This window comes from Symphodus melops (genome assembly GCF_947650265.1).
Source record: "Symphodus melops genome assembly, chromosome: 1".
NCBI classification, from domain to species: domain Eukaryota; kingdom Metazoa; phylum Chordata; class Actinopteri; order Labriformes; family Labridae; genus Symphodus; species Symphodus melops.
The window spans coordinates 43,974,269-43,987,511 of record NC_136691.1 but is presented as its reverse complement, the minus strand read 5'-3'; the positions used below and the strand labels follow the sequence as shown (position 1 = coordinate 43,987,511).

Below are 13,243 nucleotides of genomic sequence, written 5' to 3'. Positions count from 1 at the left end.
TGCATGTCGTTCCCCACTCTCTCCTTGGTTTCCTTCTCTATCCACTGTCTCATCGAATAAAGGCAAAAGCCTTGAAATAAACATTAGCACCAGCCAATATTATCCACCCATGAATATTAAAATACATATTTTGAAACTTTATGCCAATACAAAACTTTTTATAGAAAATAGAATGCATGTCAAAATCCTCTGCAGGGGATATAAAAACAGTGTAATCACAGTTTGTCCAGCAGAGTGTCTAAATGATAACGTGAATAAAAGCTAAATTTTTTGCTGTGCATGCTAAAAGGTGAACACACTGTTCCCTCTTAAAACTAAATCGTGCTCATTTTATATTTCACCTCAGGTTGAGTTGCAGCTTCATCAGCCCTTGAGACTAAGCAGCTTCAGAATAATAAATATAATAAAATACTCTTTACATTGTTTAGACTTGAATTTCCCTCGGGATCAATAAAGTATCTATCTATCTATCTATCTATCTAGATAAATACCCTGCCAGTATTTTCTTAGTTTAACTGTTCATGTCATAAAAAAGCTGAATATTTTAACATTATACAGTAAGCCTTGATTATTACATTATCTATCATTAAACATACTGCTGGTTAAAAAGGGGGTAAATCCCTTTTTAAAGCCTATTTTGAAATTCGAGCAACTTTTTCTGCTATGAGTACATTTTTAAACTGGTACTTTTACTTGTGTTTAAGTAAATGTGTTTTTTAAGTAACAGTACTTTTACTTGAGTATAGTATTTTAGTACTCTTAAACCTCTGCTGACTTACCTTTCCTGGGTATTCACCAGGCCTGTAGACCCTCCTTTGTTCTTTGAAAATGAAAATAAAACTTGCAAGAAAAAATTCAGTAAGCAGAAAGTGCCAAACAAACAAAGAGACTGAGCTCTAAACAATACCAGTCTGGGCCCTTCAGCTCTGTGATAAACTGTTGAGCTCCAAACTGCATCTACCTCAGTGGCTCCCCAGCCTCCTCTTATGTAGGAGCTGGAACCAACCATAAGGGTGTGGAAATCAGTTCACTCTCAAGTGAGTATTATCGGTTCTACAAACAACACAAACTATCTTCAATAAAGTTAAAGCATGTCAAAATATATTTCAGTTAAGTAAATACTGATACTAAAATACTAAAACTGCCGTTTTTTAATCTCATCCTCTGCAATATCAACCTTCCACTTGATTAATAATTCATCGCTCCAAGCTTAGGCTGTCTTTATCTCTTTAAGTCTTAAAGTTTATACTGTACCTATTTAACAATATTGTTAAAGCCCAGATGGATGGATATATCACCATTTGGTTGTATTCATTTTAATCTAAATACAACTAAAACTGCTCATAAATTACTTGTTGAAATCAATACCTAGACAAGCTAATGCTACTGAGGATCTGTCTGTATCAAACATCCACCGCAATATCAATGCAATGAGAGTCTAATTTGTAGTTTTAAAATCCGATGCATGTTTATGAAGCAGGTCTCGTTGGTGTGTAGCACATGTCCTCCATATTGTGTTTCCTTCTCTGAAAACTGCAATTGAAATGATCCTCCAAAGATTCATTCATCCATTCAGGAGTTGATGGCTTTGGGTATTTTAATAAAGAAAACTGAGAAAAATAAGCAGTAGCATATTTTAGAAACAAAAAACAAACAACCTAACGTACCACACTAATGATCGCGCTCCAAGTTCTCAACACCCTCTTTAAAAAAAAACAAAAAAAACAAAACACTGTTGTGTCCTGTAATTTAAAACATCATTATACTGTTTATGGCCTTTGTCAGTTTGCTTCAGGGTGAGCATCACAATGCATTGCAAACTACAGTTCTTAACTGTTTTAGATCAAAACAGTATTTTAGTGTAGATTAACAGCAATTGCTTACAATTTAACTTTCAAATAAAGCTTATTGTTTTCTTAGTGCAAATACTCGTATCTTTCTGATATCATGGTGCAATACCATCACATTATAGCCGACATTAACATGCAGAATTTACCGTAACAGTGTCTCTGTCTCTCTGGATTACTTTGCTTGCTAATTTGGTTTTGTAATGTAGCACTATAGACTTTAAATATTACGCGCAGCATACACCCACAAGTTGTCATTAACAGTACAGTACAAAAAACCCCCTCTCCTTTGTCAACCAAATGAAATTGTTGAGTTAAATTATTCTTATTATTCTTTATGTCTTGTGACCAGACGATAGCTGCTGAATTAAAAAGCAGAAAAAAGGCGCAAAATAACAGGAAGTGCTCGTCAACTAAAAACTGGCTAATTTTATTGGATTGGATTCATTAAAAATTATTTTAATTTAGAATTACATAAACAAAGATTATATTTAATGCAACCATATTTAAAACATTTTATCAGATATATTAAGTTAAATGTACATGACTACAGAAACTTTTATTAGTGTACCGAGTCATATTGCTGTTGGTTATGTTTAACATGATGTTTGCTTGCTGCGCGAATACAGTATAGGATTATTAAAATATGCGTACTGGCTGATAATAATTGTGCCCCCCATGCATTTCATAAGCCGCCCCCTAAGACTAAAGTCTGCCGACAGGTCTGAGTGACAGCAGTGTTCATCTTCACATCCAGATAGTTTATTGTTGTAAGATGTACATGTCAGGCCAAGCAATAAATACAATAGTCCCGTTAATGTGTGTGGCATTTCTGTGTCGACATTCACCTGCAGGAGAAAACACATGACGGTAAATTAGATCAGAGTAGTTTGTGAAAACAAAACAAAATCGACATTTTCTTGAGTAAAAGTTGTTTAATAATGAATAGCAGCACAGAGACTTCAATGTGTTTTTCTTTCATCAATAAAAAGCTAAAAACATGATTGTTGTTCAAACTCTGGATCTTATTCAGTGTTTACTCACCTTCCATTACAATCTGGAGCAGAGTTTAGGAATAACTCAATGTATCTTTCTCCTGAAAATCACACAATGTTGAAACGTTTGTTAAAAAGCTGATATCATGAGATTTGTGTCAGAATCATACACTGTCAATAATAAAGTCTGTGATCAGAACAGACAAGAGGGAGGGTTAGAAGAGAGGATGTTAAAGTACATGATCCTTGTTGTTGCTGCATGTTTCTCTCTTTCTTTCTTTATTAGGATCCCCATTCGCACCAGCATGTGTGACTACATGTGATGACATTATACATATATCCCAATGTAAATGTAAAATACTCTCATGATGCAGAGTTTCACAAGTCTGCACAATCATCTGAACATAATAAAAAAAACATGGAAAAGTCCAATCTTAAATGGCTCCTGCTTCAAAATATACATGCTTACACAAAAATACATTCGTGGATGCATGTCAGAATACTTCAACTTCCAAAACGACTTCAAATAATGATGAGCAATAGCCATATTTGGAAAAGAACTTTAAATGGGCCAAGATGCTGTTAAATGTTGTCTTTTTCATTTTAGATGTTCCACTGAGTTTTTACTGTTGCTCTCCTTTGAAGTTCATTCAAACTCCTAGTGCAGCTCATGGGAAAATGGACCACATTACTCCTGTATTGGCTTCTCTCCACTGACTCCCTATAAAATCTAGAATAGACTTTTAAATCCTTCTTACAAAGCTCTAACCGGTCAGGCACCATCCTTTCTGACTACCCATCGAGAGATTTGCGCTCCCAGAATGCAGGCGACGGGCATGGTCTGTTTACCTGCTCTATTGTTAATGTTAACAGGCAAAGAGTAAGGTCCTCTACCTGCTCTTGTAAAGTGTCTCGAGAATGAATTGATGCTACACAAATAAAGATTGATTGATTGATATCTCTGGGAATTTAACCACATTTGGTTGACAATATGATATTGGACAACATGAGGCCATTGAACCAATAGATGGAGCTGCAGCTACACTAGAAGGCAACGGTCCAGTGACAGTCAATATCTTAGGGCGCATAAATCAACCTGACTGAGTTATGTTTAAGACTGAGTTTTAAACTCAAACACTGGTTCTGATTGAAATCTAAAATATACAGATTCATTTACAAATCTGAGATTAGGTGATCCTTGTACTTTCTAAAAGTCTCACCTATGTGCTGTCTGTCTTTGCTCATGGCGGCAATGGCGTCCTCGTGGCAGCTAAAGTAAACGTCGGCCTCTCCGCTCGGCCTCCCCCCAGGACCACATTCGATCAGGATCTTTGAGACTCTCAGGGGAGAGAAAAACTGCAACAGAAGTAGAAAAACATGATGAAATACATGTTTACAGAAAACAACACATCTCTCAGTGTTTATTATTCAGAATCTTTCTTCTACCTCAGCGACGTCTTCTCCGGAAGCCCGGAAGGGAAGTCCTCTCATGTGGATGTAATGTAGCGGGCGTGAGCCCTGAAAGGATCCTGATAGAGAGGGTATATCAGTTGAGCTCAAACGTTTGCTCTTGAGGAACAAAATCTTCAATTCTCTTCTGTTCTAGCAGAAGATAATTGTTCTAGCAGAAGATAATTGTATACCCCAATATACGCAACTGATGTTCTCTTAAAAAGGAAATACACTTTCAAATATTGACATTTTGACTTATTTTCATCAGGTTCTTGTCCAAAAACTACAGCTGTGCAAATACATTTAGGAAATGACCATTTACAAAAGTCACATCTCAAACATGAGGATAAAATATTTGATGTAAAAAGACAATGCCTTCTCACCCTTCATGTGCTCCTGTTAACTAATGGATGGAAGCCTGGGTTAAATGGACATCCTTTCACAACACTTTCATGAAGTATGATAATGATCACGCTAGCTTTCTGTTCCTCTCAGATTAATTGGTGTACCTGCTTATTTGACTTATTTATTTAGGAGAAACACGTTGCACACAGGTACTGTGTAAAACATTAACAGCAGCAGTGTGACATTAAAACCAGGGTATTGCGTCTATGCACTGTTTAATTGTTGTTTATTTATTGCACCTGATATCGGTAATGCAATACTGAACAATGTGGTCCCACATCACACATTGTTTTAACCTACTAACAGAATTGTTTTTTAGAATATAGTTGTTATTTTGGGGAATTTCAAGAACATACAATTTCACATTTTCGTCCATTTTATGTTAAAAGCTCCAAAACTCATTTGGTTATTGAAAGAATTTTTTTTATTTATTTATTTATTTTTTTTAAATGGGGAAATGTGTAAATGGGCAGCTGATTATGTCAAGAAGTCCCTCTAAGACTTTTAAAAATGTTGTCCATTTAAGTTTCAATTTTGAGATTTCTTTTGTAGAGATTACTTTGCAACATTTATTTTCCCAATACATGTCTGAATATATATCCAAATCAAGACAATTTATTTCATAAAGAGTATGTCTGTAATCCCCTCACCAGTTTTCAGGTTGTCCTGGGACGGGAACTCTTCTGTCCTGTTGTCGATCATTTGATGACTGCTCTGAGGAGAGGCTGAACCCGTCCTTCTTGTCCACTCAGTGCGAATCTCTGAACTTCTGCTGGGGAACACCTCGATGTATCTGCAAATACAAACAGGGGCCAAAAAATGAGCCAACAGGTAACATGGTAACATGTTAAAAACCTTGTGGTGGCCATGATCTGAGTGTGTGCAGCATCCTACCTGTTCCCGATGACCTCTCGGTCTCTCTCTAGGGCTTTATTGGCTGCTTCTTGAGAGGAGAACTGCACGTAGGCCTCTCCAGAATTCCTTCCTTTGAGGTTTTTCACAATGGTGATTCCATTCTGCAAGATATCTAAACCTAAACAACACAAACAGGCAGTGAATTTAACCGAGTCATTAAAAACACAAAACCCTTTTCAATTATTTTATCCTGTCTGTTTTTAAGTGTCACTCAACATCTCATCATGTAAACGTTTGGTATGGTTTATTTTTCTATAACTATGTGATGTTTTATTTGTGAGCTGGCATGGGATCACAGATGTAAACTAGCTAACTCTGGTACAATGCATAAAATGGCAACATTTATGTTTAATATCATACTTGGTCCCTTTACAAATAAACAGTAAGACATAAGACAAACGTGGTGAGTTTGATTCCAATGATTTCAAGGAATCAGTACATTTACCTTCTGGGTTTAAATGGTTCTCAAGTGAACCCTCCAAAAAATGTTGTAATGGAGAATAATAATGTTTTATCACTTAGTGTATTTGAGTGCTGCTTCTTGTCAAAGTATAATGGTTACACACCAGCGGTCCCTTTTGGATAATGCACTAAGCGGTGAGAGATGTTTACCTGAGAAGAACTGTGCAACGTCAGCCTCAGTGCAGCTGAAAGGAAGACCCCTGAGTCGGACCACCCCCTCATCAGCTGGAGTCGGGACGGCTTTCTTCAGGATCTCTTCTGCATCACTGTTGGACACTTCATATACTGCAAAAACACAAAGAATGACGCGCTGCTTTATATTTAACACTTCCAGTAAGCCATAGAAGTATGACACCATTACAACATCCTGAAACTGAGGAAATCCAGCCATCATCCAGGCTAACATTAACAACTGATGACTTCTTATGGGATGTCAAAGTGCACTCACAGAAAAGTCCAATCAGTATTTGTATTTCAGCCCTCAACAGGTTGGACTCCAAAGAGACAAACCTTCAACATAGCGTGGACCAAGGTACTGTCGGTGCTTCTCCAGAGCTTTGCTGACATCTTCCTCGTGCTCCAGCTCCAAGAATGCTCGACCTGACGGCCTCCCCATCCCGTCCAGAGAGAGATGAATTCCCTCCTCACCACCACAGATCCTACACTCTGAAACAAGACGACAACAACAACATGTTAAGAAATACTCATTTCTTGCTTTACTTTGGTGATCTTTTATATGCAGCTAGAACAAGAAAGTCACTCTTAATATTAGCAAAGTGCACAATTAACCGTTTACTTAATCCAAACTTAAAACTAACATTTGTGACATTGACAAATGGTACAGGAAAAGAGCCAAAGGTCAGACTTTTTTTTGTTTTTCATTTATCAATTCAAGTCAATTGAAAAAAATCTTTATTTGTCCCCCCCGGGCATAATTATTACAATTACACACTACACCTATAATTGCAATTTTGAAAAAGACAGCTAAAGTAAGCTAGACTTTAAAGTATCTATCTGCAAGAAATGTCAATTACACTTTTCAAAACACATCAATGTGCTTTCAGGAGAAGAAGTCCACAACTGACTGTATCCTCATAGCTTTGCTATTTTTCTAAGAGTCATCAGCTACTTTGGGCTTTAGGAAGGCTTCTAACAGGAGTGTGCACAGCATAGACAGATTTGGATGAAATAATAAGCAGATAAGCTATGGACTCGTACACATATTTTCTTTTTGACTTAACGTCTAGGGGTGAAATGCTCACCGACATTAAACAATAACCATCACCTGAAAAGAACTGCAGAAGGTCCTGAACTGTGCACGACCAGGGTAAGCCTCGAACCTGCACAATGTACACATCCTTCTTCTCTGGTTCAGGATCAGACTGGTAGGTAGGAAGTGGAGGGTATTCACCTTCACAAGATTCTCCTGCCTGTTAAATAAGTTCGATTAAAATTCATTTCTCAAAGGCTACAACACACCAAACAATAGACTGAAATCTACTTCATAAATGTTGCCCTTTATTTATATTTGTTTATTATCAAAACACATTTGAGGTACATCAGCTTAGTGGGTATTGAATTGGATGCTGTTGGGCAACGTCGAAGCAAACTCCATATATTGTTTGGTTTCATGTCATTGGCTCTGTCTTTGTGTACTTTACTTTGATCAAAAAATAAAGCACAAACAAAGGCAGTCTGCCAGATGATACAGTGAGAACAAGCTCTCTCTTCTCCCCCTCTGAATGTAACTCACCTTGGAGCAGAAGCTGTACTGGCTGGTTTTCACTTCAGGATGCAGCTCACATAGTCTCTGTAGACAGAGTGTCCGGGCTTTTAATGTAAATGCTCGCTGCTGTATTAACTTGCTCGACCAAACGCTGCCTCTCGTTTTGATCCCCGTTGACAACGATACCTGCCCAACTGCGACACACCGCTGCAGTAAGAACAGCACAGATTTACTACTGGCAGACATGTTTAACCGGAAGTCCACTAAAGTAAAGCAGAATGTAAAGAAGTAGATGTTGGAACGAAATCTCTCCGACTTAAGCTAGTTACTTTGGGTTAGCTTCGCATGATTCTGAGAGGTTGGATCGCCTCACGTGGGTCAGTCAAGGGCAGCCGGCAGCACTCGACGGATGTTGTCACGGTAACAGTGATGTCAAGGTAACAACAAAGCGAGGCTAACTTCCGGTTAACTTTATTATGTAATGTAATTAAATCAGAACAGGTGTTTTACTACTGTAACTTACATTGATTTCATGCTTTCATTTTAGCATATAACAAATATATACGAATTTACATAAATAATTAACAAAAAACAAGTAAGAGACTCAAAAGAAAACAACCTATAACTTTTTTAAGACAGAAAACTACCTTTGAAAGTTGCTAAAAAATTTGAATTTAAAAAGTAAATAATATTCTTTCTTGCAAGTTAAGTCTCCACTTTTTCTGTTTACTTTTTTATGGAATCATAACAATACATTGATAGAAGAAAACCTGCTTGTGCTCAAATTCAACGACATTGACTGTCTACGTTTTTTCTGAAGTCTACCTTTCAAAAAGGCACTTACATTTAAAGCTAAAACCTTTGGGAAAAACATGGGGAAACATCATATTAGTATTCCAAGTACATTGCACATGAAAATATAATATAACGTCAATTTGAAGCTTTTATTGTGTTGTTCTGCATCCACGTATTCCTTTGAGCTTGACGATGGTTTTCGTTTTCTACAGTCTTTTCTACTGAAGCACTTCCTCTTCCTCGCTCCACTGTCGCATATGTTTCCCAACTTCACTGCCACCTAGAGGTTAGGATGCCACGATATTCTCATAAAGTCTTGTTCCATTAAAGGTTTTGAATTCTAAGCTATTTCGGTCACATACGGGGGCTCTGTTTAAAGATTCTGAGGTATATCTACAACATAAATGAGTTTATAAAAAAAACAACTAATGAACTAATCATGCTTATCCCCTGACTTAGAAAGGTTGATCATTTATGAAAGCCTTTTTGCTTGCATGACAGACGAAAGCTCTCAATCTCAGTTCATGTCAGTTGAAGCTGCCAGAGGAGATAGTTGCTGTTCTGAACTTGCCAGTAGAAAGAGAGAAAACATTAGATTATTACAACTCAACAAGATGGGCTTTCTCTCACCATATAGGCCCATTAAGTAATCTTGTTAAAAACTAGAATTTACTATTTACAAGGGTGAAACTCAGGATATTTAAAGAGTTTAACAATGCCCCCTGGGGACAAATAAAGTTTTCTGAATCTGAATTTGTTTCCTAAAACACAGTATATTTAAAGTTCTTCCTAAACTGAAAACAATCTGTTGTGCTATTTATGCAAATATACACATATACGTAATTAGATTATTCCCCGTTTGCCCATGTTAATGAACTATTTTAAAAGCTTGTATTACAATTTTTGTTTGTCTTAATGTAAGTAACCAACTCAGTAATTTTCAATGTGATATCTGAAGGTTATTTGTTTTTCCTATTTGCCTGAGAAAAAGAATTAATAGGTTATATTTGGTTCTTTTTCTTTATTTGGAAGACTTATTGTCCATTTGAAAGAGATACAGCAACACAGAGGTTAAGAAAATTATACCAATTCACTGATATACAAAATTAGTTGAGTTTGCTTCTGTTGCAATTTGTTCAACGTTGACCCTTTATTGTCTTTAGATGACTGGACGATAAGTGAAGCTAAGAATTGTTATCCAAAGGGTAAGATAAAGCAGGAGGCAGGGGGGAAAAAAAGAAAACACTGGATCACATGACCATCTCCGCTATTCCCTGCAGTAACATCTCTCCTCCTCCTCCGCTACTCGCTCCTGCCTGCCTGCGACAGCACAGCACACAGTGGTCGCACGTTAACGGAAACCAGAAGTGCTCTGTACGTAGTGAAGGCCTCTGCCGCTCAGAAGACCCCTGTTGCAGCCACAGCGACGGATATAAACACACATTATACGTACTGGTAACCTTAGTTCCGTTTTTTTTTAAATTTAAAAGCGTTGTAAAGAAAAACAGTCGGTCTTCATAATGGCGACAGCTGCGGTGTCTGCCCCTGCTGGCAGCGGCCCCAGCCCCGGGTCTGGAGCGGAGCTAGTCCGCGGGCAGGCCTTCGACGTCGGGCCTCGGTACAGCAACCTCTCCTACATCGGGGAGGGAGCCTACGGGATGGTGTGGTAAGTGTTACAGCAAGGTTACATTGTGACTGTTTAGAAATTACATTTCTGAGTTTAACATACGCTCGAACCTTTACCTTAAAATTTAAAAAAATAAATAAAAATACAACTACATTTCATGCTTCAGGTCGTCAGCAACAGTGCTAAAGCATGAGTAGGTACACGAACACAGCGCCTGTTTGAAGGGAAAAAAAGTCACAGTGGAAACTTCTGGTTTTAGTTCACATTTGGTGTGATTTTGCACCGTGATGATTCCGACCAGACATCCATGTACTTATCTTACCTGGAAATCTATTTAATTAGGATGCTTTTTAGTAACTTGCTTTATAGGGGAGCAAGGTTCTAATGTTACATACTCATTTTAAATCCCTTTCAACTGCGGTTAAATTGTATAATCGGCTGTAGGCTGTTGAACAGGTCTCCTGTTTATGGAAAGAAACACTTGAACATTTGGCCGAAAATGTTTTCAACAGGCAACCAACAGGGTGTGTTCATCCTCATCTTCAATTAGCAGTGATGTAAAATGATATAGTCGTGGTTTAGTTATTCTTTAATGACTTGTTTATATTTTTAGTTGATTGTTATTATTCAATGTTTACATTGTACAGAGAGCACTGTCTACCGAAGTTAAATTCCGCGTGTACACACCTGGCCAATAGAACTGATTCTGATTCTGCTTTTAATCTGCCAGTCTATTAAGTTTTGAATACTTAACTGAATGGAGCATACACGCAACCAACACTGCTTTTGGTAGTTTCCTGATATTACTTTGCATTTTTTTCCTACACATATTATCATGCAGAAATTAACGCATGTGGTAACCAACTGCACATGATGTTGTTTTTGGGGTTACATTTGTATCTGTGTGAACATGAAATGCAGCAGGCTCCTGGGGGGGGTTTCAGTAGCTGATGCCTGGATACACAATACACATGAGGGAATTTATTGATAGAGCCACTCTTGATCTGTATTCTTTCACCTAACGAGCTTTAAGGAAAACAGTGAAAGATAAACACACGTTAAAGTCAACACATCTTCTGCATGCTTTATAGATATGACCTTTAAGTCTATGACCAAGCCTTAATTGTATGAGATTAGTGTTATTAGTCCTGATGGTCAAACCTAAAGACTTGTTTGTTTGTTCTAGTTGTTGCTAATTTGCATATTTCTGTTTAAAATAACTTACTGCATGTTGTGGCTCACGGTCCACCTTTTTTAATTTCCACAGATTTGAATGGACTTTGAAGTTGTTGTTTTTCCTCAAATAATTTACCACTGAATATAAAGGTTATATATGTTTTAATCCAAACTGAATTCATAGTTATTTAGTAGAAGTGCTTCACATTCTTATGTCTCTCTTTTATTCACTGATATATTTCTTTGTATAATATTTGCGTAAAAATGTTTGAAAGTGAATTGTAGGAGGCACCTACAGGTGTTTCCCTTGTGTGTAGCATTAATGGGTGTCTTGTTACAATATGAACAGATGTTAGGAGTATTTTCCACCCAATGATCTGGTATGAAGTATGCAAGGGAAAATACATTCTAGTTAATCGTTATTATATCCTCATTATTAGGTGATCCATTTTCACCTGCTCTGTCGTGAAGGCGTCTTGTTGGTTTTGTCTCATACTGCTTTACCCTAATGAAGGACTTGGTACATTGAATTTATTTTAATCACATTGCATAAAGACGGATAAAACACTCGACTTTCTAAAACCAGAAATCTTGTCGGTTCAATCTTTTGTACTGTAGCTGACCCTAAATTTGCATGCTGTATCATTACATCATATGTTGTCCTTGTGTCAAACAGCAGTGGAGCAGTTATGTTTTCCCCTTTGTGGTAGGCTTTCTGAGAACTCTGATTCGACACACAGAGAGGCATTTTTTAGGCTGAATGGAAAAACCCACCAAAAACCAACCGTCCTGGTGCTTAATGTGCAAGCCGCCCCTGTATATAATGAAGGCTGCATCTCAATGCAGGTCGTCCAAATAAAACACAGAGCCGTTAAAGCTCAAGGGTTGGCAAGCTGTTCAGTTGCACCTCTGATGAGCTTTGTTCTTTTAAAACCATTGAAAACAAAAATACCAAGCTGTGTGCAGATTTCTATCACATTTATATGAATATAATAGATTTTTATTTTTTCACTGTTCTCCAGACAAGCTGACTTGAAGAGAGTTCTCTGGTTAGTTTTAATTGCCATGTAATGTAGTTTGTCCAAATACACACAAACCCAATCTGACAATGAATCAGCTACTGTTTGCCTTATTGAAACATAGTAGAGGAATAATTAGTATGCCTCTATGCCTTATATTTTTTCGTCTTCTCTTGTGACCATTGCAGATGAAGATAAAGTTAACTGTGCCATCTAAGCACATTCCAGTAATGCTACTTAGCCTGAGCCTAACCCGTCACTGATGAACTTCACTGGTGGTAACTTGTCGGATATGTTTGCATCTACACTTCACCTCATGGGTTCATCAGTGAAACTGCGTGGGCCAAACTGTGGCCGTTTATTCGTTGAACTTTCTCCTGAAGACGTTTCACTTTCTGTAACTGAACTCTTTCCTTCTATTTTCATCCATCACAGCTACCAGGGCGTCTGCATTCCAACAAGAGCTTTCCTTTTCTTCTCTTGCATGCCATGTATGCGTATTGCTCGACTCCTTGCTTTAGTTAATCTTATCTTCAGGACAATGTGCATGATCGCTGGAGTTCATTTGAAGGAAGCATGTTGTGACCTGAAATGTCAACTTGGTATGTTTTAATCCGTTAGTTTGGCTCATGTGAACTTCGGTTTGAACTGTGTCTCGTAGGTCACCGTGAAAACCTGAGAAGATGTGCCTTAAATGAAACCGAAAAACAAACAGAGTGACAGTGTTTAAGGTGTCAGAGCCCCTAGAACTATACAGGAAGCAGAAATACAAACAATGAATGAGTGAAAAGAAGACACTTGTGTCCAGGTTTATCAGTGATGAT

At 37.6% G+C, this 13,243-nt stretch overlaps 2 protein-coding genes across 2 annotated transcripts in view; one reads left to right on the top strand and one right to left on the bottom strand.

The window, feature by feature from the left end:
* Positions 1 to 2,587: 2,587 nt before the first annotated feature.
* Positions 2,588 to 8,238, bottom strand: grsf1 (G-rich RNA sequence binding factor 1). The gene is made up of 10 exons (XM_079366237.1): positions 7,830 to 8,238; positions 7,362 to 7,506; positions 6,587 to 6,742; positions 6,227 to 6,361; positions 5,594 to 5,732; positions 5,350 to 5,492; positions 4,289 to 4,371; positions 4,063 to 4,198; positions 2,892 to 2,943; positions 2,588 to 2,695 (listed from the first exon to the last, which is right to left on the bottom strand). The coding sequence occupies exons 1-10, from the start codon at positions 8,046 to 8,048 to the stop codon at positions 2,692 to 2,694; spliced, it is 1,212 nt and encodes a 403-aa protein (XP_079222363.1). The 5' UTR covers positions 8,049 to 8,238; the 3' UTR covers positions 2,588 to 2,691.
* A 1,622-nt stretch (positions 8,239 to 9,860) lies between these two features.
* mapk1 (mitogen-activated protein kinase 1) overlaps positions 9,861 to 13,243 on the top strand; it is a 25,464-nt gene continuing 22,081 nt past the window's right edge. The window contains exon 1 of the mRNA XM_079351153.1: positions 9,861 to 10,263. Coding sequence (XP_079207279.1) covers positions 10,118 to 10,263 — 146 coding nt within the window. The 5' untranslated portion in view covers positions 9,861 to 10,117. The remainder of the gene's footprint in view (positions 10,264 to 13,243) is intronic.